Source organism: Panthera leo, chromosome A3, assembly GCF_018350215.1.
Source record: "Panthera leo isolate Ple1 chromosome A3, P.leo_Ple1_pat1.1, whole genome shotgun sequence".
NCBI lineage: Eukaryota > Metazoa > Chordata > Mammalia > Carnivora > Felidae > Panthera > Panthera leo.
In genome coordinates this window covers 11,624,252-11,651,797 of record NC_056681.1, presented here as the reverse complement: position 1 = coordinate 11,651,797, position 27,546 = coordinate 11,624,252, and the positions used below count along the sequence as shown (strand labels likewise).

Genomic DNA, 27,546 nt, shown 5'->3' with positions numbered 1-27,546 from the left:
GAAACGTATTGGGCAGTACAGATGTGGGACATGTCCATCATAGAAAGTTCTGTCGGGAAGCTCTGGTAAAGAATTGCATGGTGACTTTGACTTTATATTTTTAACAGGGTCTCTCTGGCTCCACGCAAGGAATGGACCCAGCGACCGTGCAGAGGCAGGACACCAGGGACAGGTGCTGAAATAGCCCAGGTAGGAGTGGATGGATGGATGGTCAGACCAGGGTGATCATGGACTTGGGAGAAGTGGCTGATTCTGGATGTATTTTGAAGGTGGAGCGGCCAGCATTTGCTGGTTGATGAGATGTCAGGGATGACGCTCAGGTTCCTGGCCTGAGCCTTTGGGAGACGGAGGTGCCACTGGCTGAGCTGGGGGAGATCAGCTCTGGGGGTGGGGAAACCGGGAGGTCTGTTTTGCATATATTACGTGCGATGGGTGTTGGGTGTTCCGGGGGGAGACGTTGAGTGGGCGTCAAGTTGTTTTTCTGGCCTGGAGAATGACATGTGCCTTCGGTCACCAATTAGAGCAAAGCCAGAAAGGAGGGAAGAGGTGGAATCACAGGCCTACAATGGGGATGAGTGGGTGGGGCAAAGGTCAAAGGCAATGGGAGGAGCCTAGCCTTAGAAACTTGGAGTCTCATAGCTGTGTTTCTGAGCCTATGCAGGTCCATTTTCCTTCATTAAATGGAAATCTAATGCTTCATAGGCTTTGGAAAGGTTCACAGTGAACACAATGAGAGGTAGGGTACTGACAGGCAGGAGACACTGAAGAAATGTTTATTACTTCCCCTGTGTGTTATACTTGACTATGAAAGTGTTGGGATGAGGTCCACACCCTCACCTGACATTCAAGGCCCTGCTGACTCTCCAGCCTTGTCTCCTGATGTCTCCTACTGTCATCCTGCCACGGGGCCTTTGCACTCGCTGTACCTACTTCCAAGTGAACGATCTGCCTGCAGAGGGATGTGGCTGGCCCCTTCTCTTCCTTTAGGTCTATGTTCCCCGCTTCCTCCTAGCTCTGAGACTCAGGCTGCAAAGCTGCCCGAGATGGACACCCCCGAGGTGTCACGGTGTTGGGGGACGGAGCCCCCCATGGCTGGTGCCGAGTCATATTGATCTGGATTGCCACATTCATTCATTCACTCACCAAATCTTTACCAAGAATTGCTGTGGGCCAGGTACTGTGTAAAATGCTGATAATTCAGCAGCAGACAAGGCACGGGAGGCCCCTGCCCTCAGAGTTGCAAGAGGGACAGACAATAAACAGGTAAAAAGGTAATCCAATTTCCGGTAGGGACAAATGATGTGGAGAAATGACGCAGGCTACAGGGATGGATGGAGAATGAGGAGGAGTGCTTCAGCAGATGGGGAGGGGAAGGTGTCGGGAGAGCCTTTCTGAGGAGGCAGCAGTTAAGCAGAGACCTGCAGGAAGTGAAGGAACTGGCATGAAGATACCCAAAGAAGTGCAGAGGCCCTGGGGCAGGAGCATGCTTGGTGTGCTCAAGCAAGAGCAAGGAGGCTTATGTAGCTGGAGCGGAGGGTGAGAGGGAAAAAGGGGGAAGGTGGGATCAGAGAGATATTAAAGAGCCAGATCATTATGCACCATTTAGGCCAAATAAGTGTTGAATTAATGCATGAATGAAAGACTGGGGCAAAGAGAGAACTATGGGAATGCGTATGTAATCGTGATCTACCTCAGGAGGAGAAATCAGGGAGGGCTTCCTGCAGGAGGGGAATCAGCTGAAATCTGAAGTTAAGTAAGAACCCGATGGGGGAAAGGGAGTCAGGTGAGGTAGGAGAGTCCTCCACACAGAGGGAATAGCACGTGCCATGTGCTCTCACCCTGGTGGCGAGAGGTTGTTTTACTCACTGAATTGAAGAAAAAACAATCTGCGAGCCTGGAGTGAACATGAGAAGAAAGTCGTAGAAAAATGGAAGTTCCATGGGGGCTTGGGCATGCTTGGTGCCCTACAGAGGAATCTAGGCTGTTCCGAGGGCAGCAGGGAGCCCCGCAGAATTGAAGATCCAATTTGTGCTTTGAGAGGATCCATCTAGCTGTTGAGAGGAGGCAGGTTAGAGTGGGGGTGCCCCGAGAGGGAAGGGCAGTGAGTAAGAAGGCTGCACAGGGGTGAGGGGGCTGGAGGCAGGGAGGCTGTAATGGGGGCTCGTGCCAACTGACTTCCTTCTCCCACCTGGTCATCTGCCTGGCGGTACATTTGCCGGTTAAACATTTTCAGCATCTGCTCCGAGCCAGCCCTGTCCTGGGGGCTGGTGGCCCCGTGGGGAATGGAGTCTCATTCCTAAGGGACGTTCCTCAGTGACGCACAGCGCCCGACGTTGAGGAGAACGTTTAAGGTTCCTCATGCACATTTACATAGGTTCCAAACAACACAAAGTGACTGCAAAAATGAGCTTCACTATGATTTTTGCTATTCATGTATTTATTCACTCAGCAAATATTTATTGAGCAGATATTACAAGGCAGGGCCTGTTCTAGGTACGGGAAACAGCAGGAATAAAAGAAGACAAAAATCTCTGCCTCCTGGAGCCGACACCTGGGGAGGTGGTGGTGGGGGGTGATGGATAATAATCAATAGGTAATGAACTTGTTGACATGCCAGAAAGTGATGGCTGCTTTGGAAGACAAACAAACAAACAAACACAACACAAAGCAGGGTAAGGAGGATCTGAAGCTGGGAGGCTGGAGGGCAGGTTGAGTTGTTGATGAAGGTGGCCAGGGACTGCCTCACTGAGAAGGTGATATGTGAGCAGACTTACGGGAGGGGATGGAAGGAGCCATGTGAGACTGTAGGGGAACGGTGTTCCAGACAGAGCAAAAAGCCAGTGCAAAAGCCCTGAGGCGGGAAGAAGCATTACTGGCTTTTTAATGATTGAATGTGTGGGCTGTTAAGAAAAAGTGGGCTTCAGGGCACCTGGGTGGCTCGGTCGGTTGGGCGTCCGGCTTCGGCTCGGGTCATGATCTCACGGTCCGTGAGTTCCAACCCCACGTCAGCTTTGTGCTGACAGCTCGGAGCCTGGAGCTTGCATCCCTCGGATTCTATGTCTCCCTCGCTCTCTACCCCTCCCCCACTCACGCTCTGTCTCTCTCTGTCTCTCAAGAAATGAATAAACATTAAAAAAAAAAAAAAAAGAAAGGAAAAAGTGGGCTTGGGGCCCACAGGGACTTTAGAAGCTCCCGGTTATAGCCTGGTGGAAGGACCAAGGGCCTCAGCGTTTCCTGGCTGTGAGACAAGAGGGGCCACTGTGTTCTCAGGATGTCAGGTATCCCTGCCCACTATCCCTAGAGGCTACGTGTGCCCAGCCGGGGCTGCTCGTTCCCCAGGTCAGTCTGTGGGAACGACTTCACATGTTCCCTGTTCCCAGCAGGGCCCCCTGCCCAGAAGGAAGTAGCCCAGAAGTGACCTGGCCGTGCTGCAGGCTGTCTTCCAAAACCCTGAGTGTGCCTGCCCTGTGACCCTGCCACCACTTCGGGGTGTGGGTGTGGACAGGAAGGCCTCCTTCCCTGGAGGGTCACGGCCAGGCCAGGCTGGCCAGATGGTGCATGCCTGGGCTACAGCATAGCCGTCCCCAAACCAGGCCTCCTCCTCTCCTCCTTTCTCCCTTCTCCATTATCCTTCCTCCTCCTCCTCCTCCTCTTCCTCTTCTTTCTCCTCCTGTTCCTTCCTCCTCCTCCTCCTCTACATTTTACAGCGTTTTATTGTATGTGTGAGTCATGGGGATGCAGACATCTGTTTCTGGTTGCCCACATCCATTCCCCCTCCTTCATGGAAATAATACCTTGAATTTTTGGAGGAATCTCTCTTGCCTGCTTTCTCAGCAGACTCCACCTCTTTAATATAAAAGCCAAGCAACATTGTCCAGCCACCTGGAACATAGCGATTGGTTCAGAAGTAGGTGTGTGACTTCAGATGGCCCAATTAGAGTGAATTTGAGGATCTTGGCATGGAATTGAGACACGGGTGCTTTTTTCCCCCGAGGGAAAAAAGTCTCATCAGAATCTGCTGGCAGCCATGAGGGGGTGAGTTCCCTGGAGAAGGCGAAGAGGAGAGACCAAGAGAAACCAGGTCCTTGGTGAGATCCTCGAGCGACTGGATCAAGCCTTACTTGAAAGTGGATCTCCCTTTCTAGTCAGTCAGACTAGTCGGAGCCCCCCCCCCCCACTTGTGTGCTGTGTGACCACGGGCAAGTTTTTATTCTTTTGGGATGTCGTTTCCTCATGTGGAAAACAGGGCTAATAAGAGTATGGCTACCTCATGGGGTTGTTGTGAAGATAAGCTACTAAATATATTGTGGTTAGAAGAGTGGCACATTGTAAGCACTCACTAAGTTTTAGCCGTTATTAGCATTAACCGCCTAGAGCAAACCTTACCTGAACTGCATGTGATCATCTTCTGGACTTTGCAGTTATAGGACACCAAGACATCCTCTGTGTCTATTTTACAACCTCTTTCTTACTTGCAGAGTGTGGGGGGAATCAAGATCGGGGGGGATTGGGGAGAAAGGTGTGGGGGACTGGTGTTCGCAGGTGGCTGTCCCTGTGTGCTGGGTATTTTAGATACCCTTGCTCTTTGGCCCAATTTTATAGAAAAGAAAACTGAGGCTCAGAACAGTTAACTTGCCCAAAGACGAGTAAGATTTCGCCAGGGAGAAAGGGCGAGGGAGTGTATGCTGGGCAGCAGGCCTGGAAAGATCAAGGGTCCTGAGGTAGGAATGTGCTTGGTGTAATGTTTGCAGAACAGGGGTAATTTGGAGTCCAGGGAGTAACAGATTAAAAAACCGTGTTTTGAAAACTAGAATAAGACATAGGTGACTGTTACAAAATCCCTCCAAAATAATTTCTAAGATGAGTTCAATTTTACTGAGAAGTTGCAAGAATAGTGCAATAAGGGGCATCTGGGTGGCTGGGTCAGTGAAGAGTCTGACTTCGGCTCAGGTCATGATCTCGCAGTTCGTGGGTTCGAGCCCCGTGTCGGGTCCTGTGCTGGCGGCTCGGAGCCTGGAGCCTGCTTCCGATTCTGTGTCTCCCTCTCTCTCTGCCCCTCTCCCGGTCGTGCTCCCTCCCTCCCTCCCTCTCTCTCTCTCTCTCAAAAATAAATATATATATATAAAAAGAATAGCTCGATGAGCTTCCATATCTCCTTCACTCAGATCCCCCATTTTTCAACATTTTGCCACACTTGATTTATCATTTTCTCTGTGTGTGTAATTTTTCTGAACCATCTGAGAGTCAGATACAGACCTGATGACTTTTTACCCCTAGTGCATTTCTGAAGAACAAGGACATTCTCATACACGGCCACAGGTTTGAAATAGGTTTCAAAGTCAGGAAATTTAACGTTCACACAACATTGTCATATAATTTCTCAAAAAAATTTTTTTAATGTTTATTTATTTTTGAGAGAGACAGTGAGAGCCAGGGAGGGGCAGAAAGAGAGAGAGGGGGAGACACAGAATCCGAAACAGGCTCCAGGCTCTGAGCTCTCAGCACACAGCCTGACGCGGGGCTTGAACTCACAAACTGTGAGACCACGACCTGAGCCGAAGTTGGACGCTTAACTGACTGAGCCACCCAGGCGCCCCTATAATATAATTTCTATTGTCCACATTCAAATGCCACGAATTGTACCAATAATGGCCTGAAATCATTAATAAGTACGAAGGCCATTGTGCCCCTTCCTAAGAGAAAAAACATACACCTGCCCACAGCGAAGAAAATCACTAACATCCATAAATCTGCGTAAAGAATCTGTGCTTAAACATCCTACTTGCAGGCTCTGTCTATCTCAAGCAGTGGTTTTCAACTGGGGACGCTTTTGACCCCTACGGGACATTTGGCAACATCTTGAGACATTTGTGATTGTCACAGCTGGGGGTGGTGATATGCTGTTGCCGTCTCATGAGTAGAGAGGCCAGGGACACGGCTAATGTTCTTGCCACGCACGGGACAGAGAATTCTCTGGCCCCAAATGTCCGTAGTGCTGAGTTTGAGAAACTGATCTGTAAGTAAATTGGAGAGAGACACCTCCCTTTCTTGCTGTCAGAGCACCCGGTGGGACGACGCTTCGCCCCAGCAGTCCTGCTTCTCCCCAGCCAGTCTGGAAAACCCCGCTCCTGTGGGCTTAGGAGGTCCAGCCGAGTCTGTTTCCGATCGCTCCAAACTGGAACTGACCCGCACATGCCAGCAGGGGGAGGCTGATAAAATGAAACTGTAGTCACGCTGTGGTCACGGCTCTTCTGTCAGCTCTGTTTGCTCCTCTGTAAAATGGGGCCGGGGTGGGATTGGAAGGGTGCCAGTTATCTCGGGTCCAGCTGCGACTTTATGACTTAAGGGCATAACTGCTTCTGACTCATGCGTGACGGACGCATTGGGATTATGTGCTGAGCAGTCTCTGAGCTTTTATTTACAGGAGGCTGCATTGGAATGTCTCCCCATAGGAATCGAGGGCAGGGCCTCTGCTGAGTCACCTCTGCCCGCCACCCCCCTCCCCCCAGCCCGGGAACCCGGCTCAGCGTCTAACTCTTGTAAAAACATGTGCCATTTCTTTGATGCCAACTGTACCCTGGACCCAACGCTGAGTCCGCATGGTGCATGAGCACACGCACTGTCTTGTCTCCACTTTCTAAACGAGCGAACTAAGGCTCAGCGAGGTCATGACACACAGCTGGGAAAGGCAGAATTGGGGTTCAACCCAAGATGAATCAAATTCCCAGGTCTGCACTCTTTCTACGTTGCTGCACCTTCTCTCACACATGGTAGGTGCTCAGAAAATGTATGGGTGGCAGGGAGTGGCCAATGTATTCATTGGTTGTAGAACCCCGAGTTTTAGCAGAAAGCATAGCCGCCCAGCTAATGTGTTCCAGCCTCCTCTGCAGCAGTGTAGGACATGTGACTCAATCTGGCCAATTGAATGAGAGTGGAAATGGCACAAAACATTCTGGTTTGTGCCCTTAAAGATGTTGGCTTCTACTTCCTTTTCTCCACTCCCCACTGGCAGGAATGTAGATGTGATGGCAACGCTACAGCTGCCACGTTGGGCCATGAGATGGAAACTGCCAGTCTAAGACGGAAGAGCTATAAGGTGGAAAGAGTCTGGGTCCCTGACACCATAAAGCCATCATCCAACCCTGGACTGCTTTCATTCAGATTAATATCAGAGAGGAAAATAAATTATTTGCTTGTGTGGGAGACATTTGTTATTTGAGTGGGCAGTGTTGATCCTGTATCTCACCAATGTATTTGTTAAGTGAGTGAATGGAGGCTTGGACGACAGAAGGAAGAGTCAGATACAGGTCCACACGCATGTACAAGTACACAAAGACTGCACTTGAGCCTAGGTGGAAGCATCCATCCAAGTGCGGTGGCAAAATCTGTGGCCGGAGGAACCAGCTTCAGACCTGGCTCTTGTGCTAACTTGCTGTACGCCCTCGGGTAAACCGTGTGCCCTCTCTGGGCCCCACACTCTTCAGCTGTAAAACCAGGCTTCGCACGTTCACGGAATCTGTGCAGTTTAAAGATGTTCATTGATCTTTGCAACTCCATTTCGAGAAACCCATTCCCAGAGAAATCCTCCCTCATAGCCTGTGACCACAGGTGCTAGGATATAGCTGCCGCTTGGTTTGTGGAGGAAAAACTTGGGAATATCCTTAAAAGTGATTAAACCATGGCACGTTCATCGCTGGGGTGCGGACCCCAGACCGTGGCCACGAGACTTCCCTGGTGACACCTGCTGGCACAAAGTGTTACTGCAGCCCAGCTCAGCAAGGCCCTGGGAATTTCCAGGACAAGAGAGGCTTGGGGGGGTAGCCGTGAGGGTAGTGTGGGAAACCACAGAGCAAGGAGAGATTTGGAAGGAAGGCACCAAGGCAAGAAGGGGGCGCAGGTGTTCAGGTGGAGAGCAACAGACCTGGCTTCGAATTCAGCTTCGCTACTTACTAGCTAGGTGAGCTTGGGTGAATTTGGGACTTTCTCTGAGGCTCAGTTTCTTCTTCTATAAAATGAGGACCCTCGTGCCCACCTTATGGGTGTCTGGTGAGGATTTCATGAGAGCGTCCTTTAGGTTAGTTATCGAAGCAACATAAGAGTACCTATGATCTGGGTGATTGATTGAGACTCTCATCCGGGCGCTAAGATGCACCAAGACTCAAGTCCTGCCCTCGTGGGGCTTACAGTCTTGAGACGGGGCAGGTGGCGGGGGAGATAATAGACGAACACTCGTACGGGATAATTTCAGTTACCGATAAACTGATAATGCCATAAAAGACAATAAAGCAGGAGATGGATCTTTGTTGGTGGCAGCATTATAGGGCATCTCCGAGGAGGTTTGAGCGGAGGCCAGAAGGAGCCACACCTTGTGTATATAGAGTACATGTAAAATACTAGTGGAAAACCCTGGCACATAGTAAATGCTCAACTAATGGTGGATCATGGTCCTATCATATGGATGCATTTCCAGTTTTCTGAGGGGCCAAAGGTCCTGTCCTGCCGTAACATTTCCTCCTCCCCTGCTCCCTCCAGCTTAGAGGTGGCACCGGCTTCTGTGAGGAATCTCTGAGCTTTTCTGCAGTCTCTTTTTTGCCTCCATCACCTCCGTAAGCAATTTCCTGTTGGAAAGTTTCTCTGTTTAAATGCACAGGGGTTTCTTTTTTAGCCCCTTCCTCCTTCTTGCGGATAAAACCCCAGTGGGCTACAGATAGGAGAGGCAGCTGGCGGCCGGGGACCAGGGGGCAGCTGGAGACTCAGACCCGCCTTGTTTTGTCCTAGCTCTGCCATTTGTCGGCCCTGTAAATCTCATCAGGTCACTTCCCCTCCCTGAAGCCTGGTCCCTCACTGTCTTGTGGGAAAAAGGGTTGTACCTGTTGACACGGGGATGTTCTGGGGATTTGATGAGATGTGGCTTGGATGCCACAACCTTAAGAAAGAATAGTAAGGAGGAGCCTTCCCCTGCCAGTCGAAAAAGGCACACGCCATTATAATAAAAGCAGTGGGGTGCTGTCGCACAGAGAAACAGACCAACGAGGGAACACGGTGGGCTGGAGCAGACGGAGGTTGCGTGAGAGCCAAGTGTGTGGGTAAAGGTGACCCCACAGCCCGCCCAGGAAAGGAGACAGGGTTCAGAAGATGGTGTTGGGAAACTGGCCCCCAGTTGCAAACGCAGGCAGACTCTTAACATGGATTAAAGTCTTAATGTGAAGGTGGGGCACCTGAGTGGCTCAGCGTCCGACTTTGGCTCAGGTCATGACGTCACGGCTCGCGAGTTCAAGCCCCGCATTGGGCTCTGTGCTGTCAGTGTGGAGCCCGCTTTGGATCCTCTGTCCCTCCCTCTCTCTGCCCTTCCCCAACTCGTGCTCTCTTTCTCAAAAAATAAATAAACTTAGGGGCGCGTGGGTGGCTCAGTCGGTTAAGCGGCCGACTTCGGCTCAGGTCATGATCTCGCGGTCCGCGAGTTCGAGCCCCGCGTCGGGCTCTGTGCTGACAGCTCGGAGCCTGGAGCCTGTTTCAGATTCTGTGTCTCCCTCTCTCTGACCCTCCCCCGTTCATGCTCTGTCTCTCTCTCTCTCTCTCTCAGAAATAAAAATAAACATTAAAAAAATAAACTTAAAAAAATAAAGTCTTAACATGAAGGGGAAAATCATAAAATTAGCAGTAATCAGCACATAGTGGAATATCATTTAGCCATAAAAAGGAATGAGATTTGGACACATGCTACAGCATGGAATGTTCTTGAAAGTGTAATGCTAAGGGGAACAAGCCAGACTCAGAAGAACAATAATAGATAGGTTCATACAGATAGAAAATGGAATGGTAGCTGCCAGAAGCAGGAGGAGGGAAGGAGGATGGGGAGCTTTTGTTTGTTTTATTTATTATTATTATTATTATTATTATTATTTAACATTTATTTATTTTGTGGAGAGCTTAAGTGGGGGAGGAGCAGAGAGAGGGGGACAGAGGATCTGAAGTAGGCTCTGTGCTGACAGCAGGGAGCTTGATGTGGGGCTCGAACTCACGAACCATGAGATCATGACCTGAGCTGAAGTGAGACGCTCAACCCACTGAGCCACACAGGTGCCCCAGGGACTTATTGTTTAATGGCGACAGAGTTTATGTTGGGGACGATGAAAAAGTTTTGGGTGTTGATAGTGGTGATGGATACAGGACTTGTGAATGTAATCCATGCACTGTATTGTACATTTACAAATGATTGAAATGATGATGCATGTGATATATATTTCACCCCCAAAATGCCCTCTCATTAGTAGAAGAATAGTCAGAAATCACTTTGTGCCTAGAGGTGAGAAAAGACCTCTTAAATTAAGCTAATTTCAAAAGCACAAGCATAAAGAATCTGATTCAGGAATGGCCAAACAACTTAATTAGACTTCTCACCAAAAAAGACACTCAGATGGCCAGAGTACACACGAGAGGATGCTCATTATCATTAGGGAGATGCAAATCAAAGCCACAGTGGGATAACACTTCACACCCATTAGGATGGCTCTCGTAAAAAAGAAAAAAAAATGTCGAAACTACGTCTTGGTGAGGATGTACAGGAATCGGAACCCTGTTGTAGTGCCTGGTGGGAATGCAAAACAGGGCAGCTGGTGTGGAAAACAGTTTGGCGGCTTCTCAAAAAGTGAAACAGAATTGCCATATGATCCCCAATCCCGAGTTGAAAAATGAACTCAAACAGATGCTCGTATCTCCATTCATAGCAGCGTTATTCACAACAGCCCAAAGGGGAAAACAATGCAAATATCCACTCACAGGTGAATGGATGCACCAGACGTGTTGTATTCAAAGGAGGGAATATTATTCAGCCTTAAAAAGAAATGAACTTCCGACACAGGCACCAACATGGATGAACCTTGAAGACACTATGCAAAGGGAAATAAGCCAGACACAAAAGGACAAGTGTTGTGGTTCCACGATTTGAGGTGCCTGGAGCAGCCACACTCAAAGAGACGGAAAGTGGAATAGAGGTTTCCAGAGGCTTGGGGAGGAGGACAGAGTTTCCGTCTGGGAGGATGAAAAGGTTCCTGAGATAGACGGTGATGATGGTTGTCCAACCCAGTGATTGTCGTTAATGCCACTGAATCGTACCCTTAAAAACCACTAAAATGGTAACTTTTTATGTTATCTGTATTTTACCACAACCAAAGCCCCCACAAGTGTATAAAAGGCAAAATATATATATATATATTTTAATTACTCTGATTACATCAAAATTGAGGAATTCTGGCCCAAGGGTACCATGGACAGAGTAAACAGGCAGGGGTCAGAGAGTGAACACACAGCAGTGTCTAAAATGGCAGTGCTTAGGGGCACCTGGGTGGTGCAGTTGCTTAATGGTCCGACCCTTGGTTATGCTTCAGGTCACGGTCTCGCAGCCCGTGAGTTTGAGCCCTGCATCAGGCTCTGCGCTGACAGTGCACAGCCTGCTTGGGATTATGTCTCTGTCCCTCTCTCTGCCCCTCCTCTGCTCGCGCTGTCTCTGTCTCTCTTAAACTAAATGAATAAACTTAAAAAAAAAAAAAAAACTACTTAAAAAAATTTCAGTGCAGTGCTTAGGACTGGGTGGTTCAGTGAGTTGAGCATCTGACTCTTGATTTCAGCTCAGGTCATGATCCCAGGGTTGTGGGATCGAGCCCTGCATCGGGCTCCACACTCAATGTGGAGCCTGCTTGAGATTCTCTCTCTTCCTTCCTCCTTCCACTCCCTTGCTTGTGCTCTCTCTAAAAATAAAATAAAATAAAATAAAATAAAATAAAATAAGATAAAATAAGATAAAGTAAAATAAAATAAAATAAAATAAGATAAAGTAAAATAAAGTAAAATAAAATAAAAAATAAAATAGTAAAGTAAAATAAAATAAAATAATAAAATAAATAAAATAAAATAAAATTGCAGTGCTTAGAATATACAGGAAGCTTGCACATACACAACAGCAGAAGAGACAGTGGCCCCAAAGGATAAGGGACAATGGATGTGAACAGGAATTTACAGAAGAGGAAAAACACCAGCAAATGAATCAGGCTCAAACTAGTTAGTAGTAGGAAATGAGAATGAAAACAACCAGGAAATATCACTTTACGCCTGAGAGATTGGCAAAAATGAAAAAGCGCCCAGAGTTTGGTTTTAAAATCTCATTCTCCAGTAAAAGGAACCAGGGCGGGGGTAAGAAAAGTAGAAAGTGAGCCTGAACATGTTGTGCCAGAAATAAGTAAATGCCCAGAGAATGACTGGGACGTGGTGACAAGACACAGGAGCCAGCAGAAAGTGACTTGGGCTGTGGCCGAATCTGGGTCACTTTGAGCACTGACATAAGTAATGGTGGTGATGGATTTTTAACCCCTGAAATAAAATAAAATAAAACCCATGGGTCCATCTTGATATAAATGAATAAGCAAATAAATGGGAATATGGTGATTTTAAGATACGACCACCAAGTCTTTGACATTCTTCTCCTCAAGAGGTGAAATCTAATTCACTTCCCTTTGAGTGGGGGCTGGATTCAATGATTCTTTTTTTTTTTTTTAATGTTTATTTATTTTTGAGAAAGACACAGAACATGAGTGGGCGAGGGGCAGAGACCGAGGGAGACACAGAATCCGAAGTAGGCTCCAGGCTCTGAGCTGTCAGCACAGAGCCCGATGTGGGGCTTGAACCTATGAACTGTGAGATTATGACCTGAGCTGAAGTCAGATGCTTAGCCAACTGAGCCACCCAGGCGCCCCTCAGTGATTCGATTCTGATGGCTAGAATATGGCAGAAGTGATACTGGGTTGGAGAACAAGGTCATTGATAAGCGGGTGCTTTCTCTTTGCCCTTTCTCTGCCATCACTCTGTCTACGTGAAGACAGCTTCCATATCGTGGGGACACTCAGGCAGCCTTAGGAACAGTCCCATGTGGCGGGGACTGAGGCTTCCCCTGACAGTCCTGTATGTGAGTCATCTTGGAAGCAGGGGCCTCCGCACTGACTGTCCCACACGAGTCACTAGCCGCCAGTGGCTGTTAAGCACTTGCTATGGCCGGGTCCAAACTGGAATATGCTGTGTGAAATACACACTGAATTTCAAAGACATCATGAAAAAAGAGATTTCAAATACGTTGTTAATAATTTTTCAAGTTGAGAACATGTTAAAGTGTGACTTTAGTTACATTGAGTTAAATAAAATATATTTACAAAAATGAATTTCACCTGTATCTTTTTCTACTTTTAAAACCATGGCTGCTGGAAAACTAAAAGTTAAGTGTGTGGTTCTCATGTCTGGCTCACATGTTATATTCCCACTGGCCACCAATGCCCCAGCCCAGCTGAGCTTTCAGATAATTGCAGCCCCAGCTGACATCTTTTTTTTTTTTTTTTTAATGTTTATTTTATTTTTGAGAGACAGAGAGAGACAGGTCATGAGCAGGAAGAGGGGCAGAGAGAGGGAGACACAGAATCTGAAGCAGGCTCCAGGCTCCGAGCTGTCATCACGGAGCCTGATGAGAGGCTCGAACTCACAAACCATGAGATCATGACCTGAGCCGAAGTTGGACGCTTAACAGACTGAGCCGCCCAAGAGCCCCAGACCCAGTTGACATCTTGACTGCAACCTTCTGAGAGACTCTGAGCCAGAACCTTCCAGTCAGACTCCTCCTGAATTCTCAGCTCCCCAAAACAGTGAGAAAATGAATGATTTTTGTCTTCAGCTGCTATGTTTTGGGATCATTTATTACGTAGCAATAGATTGATTGAGGCAAGCATCATACGTGACGTTAAAATTAGTGAACGTTGGAAGATTAAAAGGATATTTAGACGGTTTAAAAACATCTTCCCACAATGACCCAGCAATAGCACTGCTAGGAATTTATCCAAGGGATACAGGAGTACTGATGCATAGGGGCACCTGTACCCCAATGTTTATAGCAGCACTCTCAACAATAGCCAAATTATGGAAAGAGCCTAAATGTCCATCAACTGATGAATGGATAAAGAAATTGTGGTTTATATACACAATGGAATACTACGTGGCAATGAGAAAAAATGAAATAGGGCCTTTTGTAGCAACATGGATGGAACTGGAGAGTGTGATGCTAAGTGAAATAAGCCATACAGAGAAAGACAGATACCATATGGTTCCACTCTTATGTGGATCCTGAGAAACATAACAGAAACCCATGGGGGAGGGGAAGGAAAAAAAAAAAAAAAAAAAAGAGGTTAGAGTGGGAGAGAGCCAAAGCATTAGAGACTGTTAAAAACTGAGAACAAACTGAGGGTTGATGGGGGGTGGGAGGGAGGGCAGGGTGGGTGATGGGTATTGAGGAGGGCACCTTTTGGGATGAGCACTGGGTGTTGTATGGAAACCAATTTGACAGTAAATATCATATATTAAAAAATAAAAAAAATAAAAAAAAATAAAAAAAAAATAAATAAATAATAGCAAAAAGATTAAAAAAAAAAAAAAAAAATAAAAACATCTTCCCACAAGATACTTCTCCTTATAAAGAGAAAATACGGTAACTTGCCAGTGGTGAAAACTGGCAGACAGCCACTTGACCAAGGGACCACTATTGACATGACCAGTAAGGGGACAAGTGGCTCTCAGGTGTCCGTGATGGCAAAGCACCGAGGAGGACAGACACGCCACCAGCAGCGGGGGTCCTGACGAGTGCAGAGCTTGAGTCTGACAGCGAGGAAACTTCAGAGAGAGCCACACGAGGGACAGTCTCACAAAATAACTGGTTTGTCCTCTTTGAAAGTGTCAAGATCATGCAGGAGAGGGGCTGAGGAATTGTTCGCAATTAAGAGAGCCAGGGCGACTCAGTGCAGTGAGTTGCAGACACCGAGTATGTCTCACCCCTAAGCACTGCAGGGTGCATATCACTAGTTGGAGGTCAGTATCTGTTTCTGTCTGTAAAACTTGTATCCAGTGAGATGCACAAATCTCAGTGGACTTTTGATCATTTTTGATACGTACAGCTGCCTGTGTTGTCCAAACTCTTTCCAAGATAAAGAACATGAACTGGGCTGAATCGAGTCCCTCGAAAAGATATGTTCAAGTCCTGACTCTTGTTTTTTTTTTTTTTTTAAGTTTATTTACTTTGAGAGAGAGAGAGAGAGAGAGAGAGGGTCCCAAGCAGGCTCCACACTGCCAGAGCGGAGCCCGATGTGGAGCTCGAACTCACGAACTGCAAGATCATGACCTGAGCTGAAATCCAGAGTTGAAAGCTTAACTGGCTGAGCCCCCCGGGCGCCCCAGGTCCTGACTCTTGGTGCTTGTGGATATGCAACCCGATTTGGAAATAGGGTCTTGCAGATGTGACGGAGTTAAGATGAAATCATCTGGGACTAGGGTGGATCCTAAATCCAATGACTGGTGTCTTTATAGAGAAAGGAGAAGGAGATTTGGATACAGACACACATAGGGGGAAGAAGGCCGCGCGAGGACAGAGGCAGAGACGGAGGGATGCGGCTCTACGCCCAGGAATGCCAGGACTGGTAACCACAATCGGCTAGAAGAGGCAAGGAAGGATTCTTCCCGAGAGCCTTCAGAAGGAGTGTGGCCTCGATGTCAGATTTCCAACCTCCAGAATGTTTCCAGCCTCCAACATGCATGTTGCATATGTATGTTGTTTTAACCCACCTCGTTCCTGGTGGAACTCTGTTATGGTGGCCCAGGAAACTAACACAGAGTGCTTACCATCACCCCAAGAAGTACTCTCACTCACTTCCCCACTCAAGCCTGCCCGCTCCCCCGTTTGAGGCAACCGCCATCCTGATGTTTTCCGCCGTAGATTAATGTTGCTTATTCTAGAGCTTCATAGAAAAGGAACCGTGCAGGGTGTTTTCTTTAATGTCTGGTATCTTTCCTCGGTGCAAGATGTAGATTCGCCCAGCTTGCTGCCTCTATCGGTGGTTGGCACGCCTCTAATTAGAGTCATTTTGCTTGGGGGGAAGCAAATTTTGAAGCTGAGGAGGAGGGGAGTGGGAGATAAGGATGGGAAATTTCTCTTCAAAGCTGGGCTTGGGGCCCCCTGTCCTGGCCTTCCCAACCGACAGGTGCTTTTTCAGCTCCGACAGCTGCCTGGGGAGGTTGGAGGCTGGGCTCCACTGCCACCTGGTGGCCATTCTGGACAGTGCAATCACAGATGCCAGCAAAGGCCCCGTGGGGTGGGGAGATTGTGGACCAGGTAAGTGTGTATTTTCCTGGGTTGGGTCCCCAAATCACTTTAGAGCAACTTAGCATCAGCATGATTTCGGAGTGTGTGTGTGTGTGTGTGTGCGCAGACATGACCTAGATTGGGCTGACCTTAGGCTGCCAGGAGAGGGGGATTAAGTCCAGTAGGGGCAGAATAAGATCCTAGAGGCACCAGGTGGGAGGAGTGCAGACGAAGCAGGGAGTCATTTGACTTGGGCATTCAGGGAAAGTTTCTCCAGGCATATCTCATCTGTAGGTGGAAGGGAAGGGTGTCGAGGCAGAGGGAACAGCATGGGCAAAGGTATGGAGGCAGACCCATGCAATTGTATGGCTTTGTAAACTCAATAAGGCAACACGTTATCCATGAGCATTTTATTTTTTTAATTAAATTTTTAAAAATTAAAAAAACTTTTATTTGAGAGGGAGAGAGTGCGTGAGTGGGGGAAAGGGGCAGAGTGAGAGAGAGAATCCTAAGCAGGCTCCACGCTCATACAGGGCCCAACGTGGGGCTTGATCCCACAACCCTGGGATTATGACCTAAGCTGAAATCAAGAGTCAGATGCTCAACCTACTGAGCTGCACTGGCATCTCCCCCCCAGCCCCCCACCATGGTGAACATTTTAAAGTTAGGAGAAAAAAAAAACATTTAAAGTTAGGTCTTCACCCCACCTCCCCCCTCAGCCCCCACCCCTCTTCCTGTGGAGACTTCCTTTGAGGCTCCCAGGGAACCCGCCTCCTGCTGTGCGTGCCTCTGTGCAGTCCTACCCCTGGAAGGTGCCGGGAATGATGGACTGAAGCCTAAGGAGGCCTCACAGCTCCCAGTTCTGTGCTCTGGGGGAAGCCAGCTGCTGTGCAAGAAGTTGTGGCTACTGTGCAGGGGAGATCACGTGGGGAGGGAGAGACGACCTCACGGGGAACCGAGGACCAAGCACAGAGCTGGCAGACACGTGCTCCGGCCAACCGTCAGCCCCCCCGGGGCCCCCTTAGCCGAGGGGTCACCCACGGGAGGGTGTGGACACTCCAGCCAGCAGCCGGCACTGTAGCAAGAGACCAGCAGCCTGGATTTCTGACCCACGGGACCGTGAGCCCACAAATGGTGGTTGCCGTAAGCCACTGAGTTTTGGGGTGTGTTATTCTACAACAATATTCAGAGCAGCCGGACCCCAGGCTGCCACGGTTGCCTGTTTCTTACGTCCCTTCCACTGGGAGGCCACCTCCTCAAACAGACGGTGGAGTGAATCCCCACATGGCCTCTCATTTATGGGGGGGTTTACACACTGCACAGCCTGGCCTGCACTTGGCTTTTCTCCTCTCAGTGACGGATCTTGTTTCTGGATGCGTGTGGTTCAGCGCAGTAGTCACTATCTGCAGGAGGCTATTTGAACTTAATTAAAATTGAATAAAATAAAACATCCATCCTCGATCACGTTAGCCTCAGGTGCTCACTGGCCATATGTGGCTTGTAGCTCCCATATAGCACGGTATAGATGTAGAACATTGCCATCATCCCAGAAAGTTCTATGGGAGAGCGCTGGTCTGGAGCCTCTCCCTCATCCTTTTTTATTTTTTTAATGTTTATTTTTTGAGAGAGAGGCACACACACACAGAGTGCAAGTGGGGGAGGGGCAGAGAGAGAGGGAGACACAGAGTCCGAAGCAGACTCCAGGCTCTGAGCTGTCAGCCCAGAGCCCGACGCGGGGCTCAAAGTCACCAACCGTGAGATCAGGACCTGAGCCGAAGTCGGAGGCTCAACCGACTGAGCCACCCAGGCGCCCCCTCCCTCGTCCTTTTTAGCAGCTGCATAGCATTTCCTGGTAATGGTGGCCACTGACGCTGTCTCACAAGGGCTTGGTGTTCCCATGTCTATCCTTCTCTGTGCAGGTGTATCTCTGTGGTGTAAATGCCCAGCATTTCTGGGCCCAAGGACATTTCTGGACCAAATTACAACGAGAGGTTCTACCACTTTGCACAGCCACTAAAAATGTGTAAGAAGGTTTGTTTTCCCACACCATCTACACTATGTGTAATTTAAAAAAGTTTTAGCTAGTGGCAAATGTTTTCAAGACACACACAACCCTACCGGGATCCTGCCCTGCACATCCTCCTTCCACCTCAGAGTGCCCCTGGGCACCTTTCCGTGTTGACATATGAAGGGTTACCTTGTCCTTTTCTTAAAAAAAAAATTGTGGTAAAATTCAGATAACATAAAATTTACCATCTTATTTTTTCCCATCTCAATTATTTTTTATGTGAAATTTATTGGCAAATTGGTTTCCATACAACACCCAGTGCTCCCATCTTAATTATTTTTCAGGGTACAGTTCAGGGCCACTAAGTATATTCATATCATGGGACAGCCATCAATACCATCCATCTCCAGAAGCTCTTCTTTTTCTTTTTTTAAGGTTTGTTTGTTTATTTATTCAGAGAGAGCACGAGCGGGGGAGGGGCAGAGAGAGAGGAAGAGACAGAGAATCCCAAGCAGGCTCCGCATTTGGGCTCGAACTCACAAGCTGTGAGATCATGACCTGAGCCGAAACGGAGTCGGATGCTTAACCAACTGAGCCCCCAGGTGCTCCCAGTAGCTTTTCATCATCTTAGACTGAAACTCTGACCCCATTAAACAACATCTCACCCCTCTCTCCCCCAGGCCCTGGCAGTCACCACTCCACTTTCCGTCTCTATGACTTTGACTGCCCTACGGACCTTCTCTAAGTGGAATCATCCAGTATTTGTCCTTTTGTGACTGGTTTATTTCACTTAGCATAACGTCCTCAAGGTTCACCCACGTTGTAGCATATCAGACTTTCCTTCCCTTTAAATTTTTTTTTTACGTTTATTTTTTTTATTATTGAGAGACAGAGCATGAGCAGGGGAGGGGCAGAGAGAGAGGGAGACACAGAATCTGAAGCAGGCTCCAGGCTCTGAGCCGTCAGCCCAGAGCCCGACGCGGGGCTCGAACTCACAGACTGCGAGATCGTGACCTGAGCCGAAGTCGGACGCTCAACCCACTGAGCCACCCAGGCGCCCCAGACTTTCCTTCCCTTTACAGGCTAAATAATTGTTGTACGTATAGACCACGTTTTGTTTGTCCATTTGCACATCGATGGATACTGGGATGGCTTCCACCCTTTGGCGGTTGTGAAAAATGCTGGTATGAACATGGGTGTGCAAATATATCATCAGAACCTTGCTTTCACTTCTTTCGGGTACGTACCTAATAGTGCTAGACATGGGAGTCCTGGATCATACAGTAGCTCTGTTTTTCATTTTTTGGGGAACCCACCATGCTCTCCAACAGTGGCTGTGCCATTTGACATTCCCACCAACAGTACAATTTTTCCACACCTTCACCAACACTTGTTATTTCTGTTTTTCTTGACAGTAGCCGTGCAACTGGCCACGAGGCGTTCTCTTGTGGTGTTGATTTGCGTCTTCCTAATGGTGAGGGATGTTGAGCATCTTTTCATGTTCTTGTTAGCCATTCATGTTTCTTCTTGGGAGGTATGTCTATTTCAAGTCCTTTCCCCACTTTTAATTGGGTTGTTTTTCTGTTGTTGAGTTGAAGGTGGCTGCGGGGGCTGGAATGCATTCCTTGTGTATTCTGGATGTTCACCTGTCAGCTACATGGTTTGCAAATATTTTCTCCCATTGCTTGGGCTGACTTGCCATTCTCGTGATTTTGTCCTGGGCTGCATGGAAGCTTCTAGTTTGGACATTGTCCGATTCATCTACTTCTTTCTTTTGGTTGGCAGTGCTGTGGGCATCATACGCTTTATCCCTTTAAAAGGCTATGGAGTGGTCCATATGGAGTGTGGCTGTTTTATAATTGGATCTATCAGCAAATCTTGAAGGTGCTACTTTCTTTTTAAAAATTTGTTTTTAATGTTTATTTATTTTTGAGAGAGAGCGAGAGTGCGAGTAGGGGAGGAGCAGTGAGAGATGGTGGGGGGTGGGGGGGGACAGAGGATCCGAAGCAGGCTGTGCTCTGACAGCAGCGAGCCTGATGTGGGGCTTGAACTCATGAACCGTGAGATCATGACCTGAGCTGAAATACGATGCTCAACCGACCGATCCACCCAGATGTCCCCTGAATGTTCTATCTCAGAACAGATTCGGAATCTGTCCCCTTCTCACCACGTCCACAGCCCCCACCCTGGTGGCGTCTACCATCAACTGCCGGCTTCTCACTGGGCTCCCCGCTTCTGCCTTCACTGCTAAACTGTCCATCCCCCGCTTGTAGCCAGAGGGATTCCGTTAGCCCCAAAGTCAGATCCTGTCCCTCTTCTGCTCAGAACTCTACATGGCTCTCACTGACCTGGAGTAAAAGCCAGCGTGTATTCAGTGCCCCATAAAGCCCCGCGTGAAATGGTCCCCACTGTTTCCGAGGTAATTTCCTGCTATTGTCCGTCTGCTGTACCCACAGCAACCCCATGGGCTGGGCATGCTCCTACGGTAACATATGCCTTACTGTTCCCCTTGCCTGGTCCGGTGTCTCCACAGCTATCTGCATTCGTGTTTTTGATCAGGTGTCATCTCTGCGTGTCCCCCCCCCCGCCCACTCTAACCTACAGTGAAAATCCAGGGGCACTGGGGTGGCTCACTCAGGTGAGCGTCCAACTCTGGATTTCAGTTTGGGCCACGATCTTGCGGTTGGTGAGATCAAGCACTGTGTTGGGCTCTGCACTGACAGCATGGAGGCTGCTTGGGACTCTCTCTCCCTCTGCCCCTCCCCCCCTTCAAAATAAATAAATATTAAAAAAAAATCTAAAATTAAAAAAAAAAAGTTAAAACCCAAACTCCCCAGCTCTCCTCATTCCCCTCCTCTGTTGTATTTTTCTCCAGGGTGCTTACCAGGATCTAGCACACTGTATGCTTTACTCATTTATCTTGTTATCTTCCAAGGGGAATGTTAACTCCATGAAAACAGGAATCACTCTGTCTTGTTCATGAATGTTTCTAGGGCCTGAACCACAGTCGGTGCCAAAAATTGTTTGGATGAAAATCAAGTGAAAGTGAGCACCTTTTGTAGGTAGACATTGGTTCGTGGGACATTTTTATTTCTTTCAGTAGCCTTCCCGTGTCCTGTGAGTACCTATCATATCCGTAGTGCCCACTTCTGGATCCCAAAACAAGAGGATTCACATAAACCACTCCTGCATCCCCAGAGCCTGCCACGTGGTGGCAGCATGTGCACAGGCAAGTTTCCCGAGCCAGGCCTGAGCGCCTCCCGGGACTCCAAAAGCTCTGGATCCCAGGATATTTGGCTTTGAAGTCTTCAGGGATCTAACTTGGGTCCCATTTGGGAGATGGGGAAAGTGAAGCTTCCAAGAGGAGGCATAGTGGAGAAAATCTCGGACGCTGGAATCCGGAATCTGGCTTTTAAGTTTGGCTGTTTTACCAGTTCACTGTGGTGTGGGTGGGGATCACCGCGTGTGAAGTTTCCGTGGCTTACCAGGGTCAGGCCCTCTGGGGGGCCGGGGGAGGGCTGATGCACTCGCATGTGTCATGGTGGGCTAGTAGGAGGGGGAGCTGCTGGCCCAGCACGCCCAGGACAGGGGGGATATTATTACCCCATGGTGCAGGCCTGGGACTGGGGCTGAGAGGACACACCCGTGTCATGGCCAGGAGGGCACAGAACAGGAACCTGAGCCCCCCCCCCCAGGCCCCCACTCCAGATCCACCAGAGACCGGCTCCATGGACCATCTCTGATGGTCCCTCTTTCAGCCTTATGTTTCTGCCTGCTGGCTGATCTCTACCCTCTGCACACACCTGCCTTCGTGCTCTCTCAAAGGGGCGAGCCTGGGACTCCCTTTGGGCGAGTTGCCTCGGTTTTCTCCTCCTGAAAATGGGGCTGAGGAAAAGCTGCAGGCTGGGGGAAGGGATTTCGAAAGCAGTTTGGGGGCAGAGGAGGGTGTGTACCCGGGGAGGAAAGATCCTGTTCCTCCACGGCCCCCGCCTGGCTCCTGCCCAACACTTGCAGCCACACAGAGGCCCAGCCCACAGATTCTGGTTTTAAAAGAGAAGCTGGAAATTGGAATTTTGATGTGAGGTCTCCTGGTTTCTAAATGTTGGCAATAGAGTCATTAAAAGAAGCAAACAAACGAAGCCAGAACGCCGGGGGGTCAAACTGAACGCATCTGTGGGTTGCCTTTGGCTCTTTGCTGCCAGTTTGAGACCCTTCCCCACCCCAGGTTTCTGCAAACATCTAGGTGGGCCGGTAAACTGGAGAAAGGGTAGTGTGGGTGGCGTTGGCCGGAACCTGGCTCCTGGGCTCTCCCTGCCACAGTGCCACTGTGTGTGCTCCTGGCCTCTGGGCCATAGTAGTTCTGTGCCCATCAGCCCTTCCTTGGAGGGAAGGCTGAGAGTCCCTGCAGCAGCCAGCAGGGCCTGTTGAGCAATGAGGCTTGTAAAAACAAGGACTCACGTCACCCGAGCATGCAGCCTCCATGCACACACCTGAAGTGGCTCTGGGATGGACACTGCCACTCGTTTCGCCGTCAGACGGGAGTGGGGAATCTGGGGCAGGGAAGCACAGGAAGCAAAAGGCACCCTTCTCTGGGTCTCAGTTTTCCCATTCGGAAAGTGGCGTTCACATCACCAGACCTGTCATGATTTATGACGAACCCAAGGGGGAAGGTGAGCCTGGAAAGACTTTAGTCCTTCCCACCCCTTAGATGTGACCCTGGCCTCAGTTTCCTCATTTGCAAACTGAAGATGATAATAAAAGGATCTGCTTCCTACAAATTATCAACAGGATTAAATGAGTTATTACATGCAGAGAGCTATAAATGTGGTCCAGAGAGAGTGCAAAATTGGCTCGAAGACACATAGGAAATCCTCTAATTAGCTTCAGACCACCCCCCCCCCCCCACCCCGGGTCCCACTGCAACTAAGTGGGCTCAGAGATGAGCTGAGGCTCAGAGAGGGAAGCCATCTTGCCTAAGGTTACATAGCCCAGCTAATGGGTGACCTCACTTTCTCAGCTTCCTCCATTCATTGAGCATCTTCTGTGTGTCAGGCACTGTTCTAGGCACTGGGGGCCCAGCAGTGAATGAAACACAATTCCCTACCCTGGTTGGGATGACATGGGGAGGGGGCAGTGGGGACAGAAACCCAGCTGCATAGAAGAGATCATTTTGACTATAATGAGAATATGGGGGATGCAAAAGAAGTGACTGGGGGCTTGGGACTTTTGATGGGGAGGTTAGGGAGGACTTCTTGGAGGTAACCTTTGGGCTGAGCCCTGAGGAATTGACTTGGGCAGAGCTAGGGGAACAGTGTTCTTGGTCCAGTGGGAAGGGCAAATGCATTCACCACTGGTAGATTTTGATCATGCTGGGCTCAGGAGTTCCAGTATTCAAGGGCCAGCCCTCATGGAGTGGGCAGTCTTCTGGGGAGAGGGGAGACTGAGGTGGACTAGACACCGAGGGTAGTTAATGGTAGCTGGTGATAGGCTGGGAAGGCAATTCACTAGCAGGCAGGGCCAGGAGGGCCTCTTGGAGGTGGTGTGAGCATCCCACTTTGCAGCTTGGAAGGCCTGACTGAGTGGCCCTGGGGCCTCGATCCCTCCCTGGCCCAGAGGCTGCTGGGAAGGCCCAGAAAGCCAGCAGGCCCGGTCAGTGTTTCATCCTGTTCTTCCCTGCCCCCCATCCCCCAAGGGCACTTGGAGATGTCATTTCTGCAGCTCTCTGGGGCGGAGGTCACCCCAGCTCAGCAGATAACACTGAAGGTTGAGCAACGCCTGCCTTCCCCGCCAGGGCCAGGGCTGGGGTCAGTGGGCCGGGGGTTATCCCCAGGCAAGCTGGGAGCTGTGGCCCGAGCGGCCTGGGCCAGGAGTGGCAGAGGGGTAAGCCCAAGGAGCCGCCCAAGTGGCCTAGGAATGGGGCTGGAGAGGGCAAGGGGCCCCTTGAGCCCACTCCGCCCACTGTTCAAATCCAGGATGGGCCATGGCCTGTTTTCCCATCTGTGCACCAGGAGTAGCAAAAGCGTCCTCATGCCAGGGTGAGAAAAATGAACCCCGGGTCCAGGCCCACCCTCAATACAAAGTAGGGACTTGGTGACAATAGGGGAAGTCCCTTCCCTCTCCGTGGCTCCCCGTGGGGTTTGGCCTGACACCTCCTCCGTCCCCAACCACCTCCCCCAGCCTCAGAAATATGTTTTTTGGCCTCAGGTTGGCAAAGAGGTCTTAGGGCACCCTGACAAAATTTTTGAGACTAGTGGGGGACATGAGGCCATGTGACCTTGGGTGTACTATGCCGGCCCCTCTGCCTTCTTTGCACCCTGGGAGGGGGGCGGCTTATTTCTCATGCGCCTCCCAGAGTGGACTTCGAAAGTAAGCCTTATGTTTGGGAGACTGGTGGAGACAGCAATACAACTAATAATAATAACTGTAACGACACCTTCATGGATGGAGCTTGAAGTGAAGTGACTTGCCCAAGGTCACATAAGTGTGTTAGAGTCTAGCACCCCTGCCCCCTTCCACTTCCCTGGGCCCATGTCAGGGTCAGGTGGGGCCAGAGAAGACCCAGGTGCCTTCTAACGGGGCGGCAGGTCCAGTGGGCGGGGCTAGGGGAGGGGCGCGGCCACCGCGGCAGAGGCCCCAGTGGAGTGCTCCGCAGAACTGACCCTCATTCCCCCGACCAGGGTCCTTGTATTGGAGGTGGCTTTAGGAGGCTTGTCTCCACCAGCGTGGAATCCCCTCCTTCCAAGAGCCATGGATGGGGGCAAGTTTAGGGCGGGGCCGCACCCGAGGTGGAGATGGGTCACCTCCTCAGGAGCCAGAGCCGGGGGTTGGGGTCTCCAGGATCCGGCCTGGGGAGCGCCCCCTCTGAGGCGTTCCGGCTGGGCGCCGCGGATCCTGAAGCCACCGCCTCTTCCAGCAGGGGGCGGGCGGCGGCCGTGTTTTGGGTGGGGGAAGGCGAGCGCGTTGCCCCCTCCCCGGATTCCCCCCCCCATCCCCCCCCCGCTTCCAGTACAGCCTCCAGCCCGGAGGGGGCGGTCCGGGGGCGGGGTCGCGCCTCCCCTTCTCGCTCCCAATCCCGGGGCCTCCGGGTGGGGGTGGGCAGGGGGCGTAAGGCCGCCCCCCCACCGATCCGGTGGACCCCGGAGGGCGCACTCCTGGTCTTGGGTCTGGCCGTCGTGCCCCGCCGGCGCCCTCCCGGGGGTCTCGGGCAGCTACACCGCGTCCCGGCGGCGGCGGGAGGGGCCGGGGCGGCTGCCAGCGTGACGCAGCCGTTGCCATGGGCCGCCTTATAAATAACCGGGCTCAGGAGAAACTTTAGCGAGTCAGAGCCGCGCACGGGACCGGGAACAGGACCCACGCGAGGGTCCAGCTGCCAGCCCCCGCACTAGTAGCGGCCACCCCGGCGGCGGCGGCAGCAGCAGCAGCAGCAGCGACACAGCGGCGACAGTTCGGAGCCGGGAGGCCGCGCCACCTGCGGGCCGGCCGGAGCGGGCAGCCCCAGGCCCCCTCCCCGGGCACCCGCGTTCATGCAACGCCTGGTGGCCTGGGACCCAGCATGTCTGCCCCTGCCGCCGCCGCCTGCCTTTAAATCCATGGAAGTGGCCAACTTCTACTACGAGGCGGACTGCTTGGCTGCTGCGTACGGCGGCAAGGCGGCCCCCGCGGCGCCCCCCGCGGCCAGACCCGGGCCGCGCCCCCCCGCCGGCGAGCTGGGTAGCATCGGCGACCACGAGCGCGCCATCGACTTCAGTCCGTACCTGGAGCCGCTGGGCGCGCCGCAGGCCCCGGCGCCGGCCACAGCCACGGACACCTTCGAGGCGGCTCCGCCCGCGCCCGCCCCCGCGCCCGCCTCCTCCGGGCAGCACCACGACTTCCTCTCCGACCTCTTCTCCGACGACTACGGGGGCAAGAACTGCAAGAAGGCGTCCGAGTACGGCTACGTGAGCCTGGGGCGCCTGGGGGCCGCCAAGGGCGCGCTGCACCCCGGCTGCTTCGCGCCCCTGCACCCGCCGCCCCCGCCGCCGCCACCGCAGCCCGCCGAGCTCAAGGCGGAGCCGGGCTTCGAGCCCGCGGACTGCAAGCGGAAGGAGGAGGCCGGAGCGCCGGGCGGAGGTACCGCAGGCATGGCGGCTGGCTTCCCGTACGCGCTGCGCGCCTACCTCGGCTACCAGGCGGTGCCGAGCGGCAGCAGCGGGAGCCTGTCCACGTCCTCTTCGTCCAGCCCGCCCGGCACGCCGAGCCCCGCCGACGCCAAGGCGCCCCCGGCCGCCTGCTATGCGGGGGCGGCGCCGGCGCCCTCGCAGGTCAAGAGCAAGGCCAAGAAGACCGTGGACAAGCACAGCGACGAGTACAAGATCCGGCGCGAGCGCAACAACATCGCGGTGCGCAAGAGCCGCGACAAGGCCAAGATGCGCAACCTGGAGACGCAGCACAAGGTCCTGGAGCTCACGGCCGAGAACGAGCGGCTTCAGAAGAAGGTGGAACAGCTGTCGCGCGAGCTCAGCACCCTGCGGAACTTGTTCAAGCAGCTGCCCGAGCCTCTGCTCGCCTCCTCCGGCCACTGCTAGCGCGGCCCCCGCGCGCGGCCCCCTGCCGGCCGGCCTCCGCGCTGCTGGGCGCGCCGCGGCCGCCGAGACTCCGGGAAGCGCCCGCGCTCCCGCCCCCGCCCCTGGTGGCGCCGGCAAAACTTTGGCACTGGGGCACTTGGCAGCGCGGGGAGCTCGTCGGTAATTTTAATATTTTATTATATATATATATTTTTGTCCAAACCAACCGCACATGCAGATGGGGCGCCCGCCCGTGGTGTTATTTAAAGAAGAAATGTCTATGTGTACAGATGAATGATAAACTCTCTGCCTCTCCCTCTGCCTCCTCTCCAGGCGCCGGCGGGCGGGCCGGTTTCGAAGTTGATGCAATCGGTTTAAACATGGCTGAACGCGTGTGTACACGGGACTGACGCAACCCACGTGTAACTGTCAGCCGGGCCCTGAGTAATCGCTTAAAGATGTTCCTACGGGGTTGTTGATGTTGTGTTGTTGTTGTTGTTTTTTGGTCTTTTTTTTTTTTTTTTTTTTTTGTATTATAAAAAATAATCTATTTCTATGAGAAAAGAGGAGTCTGTATATTTGGGAATCTTTTCCGTTTCAAGCATTAAGAACACTTTTAATAAACTTTTTTTTTTTTGGAGAATGGTTAAAAGCCTTTTGGGGGCAGTAGTTGGCTTTTGATTTTTTCTTTATTTTTGGTGTATATGATATTATATTTGCTTTCCTGGTGTGGGGGCTTGTGTGTTGGGGGGCTGCTGTTATTTTTGGCTTCTATGGTGGTTGGGTGGGGGTGTTACAGCTGTTTGTTTGTTTGTTTTTTTCCTCCTTTGCTA

The 27,546-nt window shown here is 51.0% G+C and overlaps 1 protein-coding gene and 1 long non-coding RNA gene across 2 annotated transcripts in view; both read left to right on the top strand.

Moving 5' to 3' along the window:
- Positions 1–27,546, top strand: part of LOC122215430 — a 77,867-nt gene that overhangs the window by 1,790 nt on the left and 48,531 nt on the right. The window contains exon 2 of the long non-coding RNA XR_006200372.1: positions 108–189. This is a non-coding gene — a long non-coding RNA (uncharacterized LOC122215430). The remainder of the gene's footprint in view (positions 1–107; positions 190–27,546) is intronic.
- CEBPB (CCAAT enhancer binding protein beta) lies at positions 25,289–27,243 on the top strand. The gene has a single exon (XM_042930681.1). It carries the CDS (start codon positions 25,694–25,696, stop codon positions 26,732–26,734), a length of 1,041 nt encoding a protein of 346 aa, XP_042786615.1. The 5' UTR covers positions 25,289–25,693; the 3' UTR covers positions 26,735–27,243.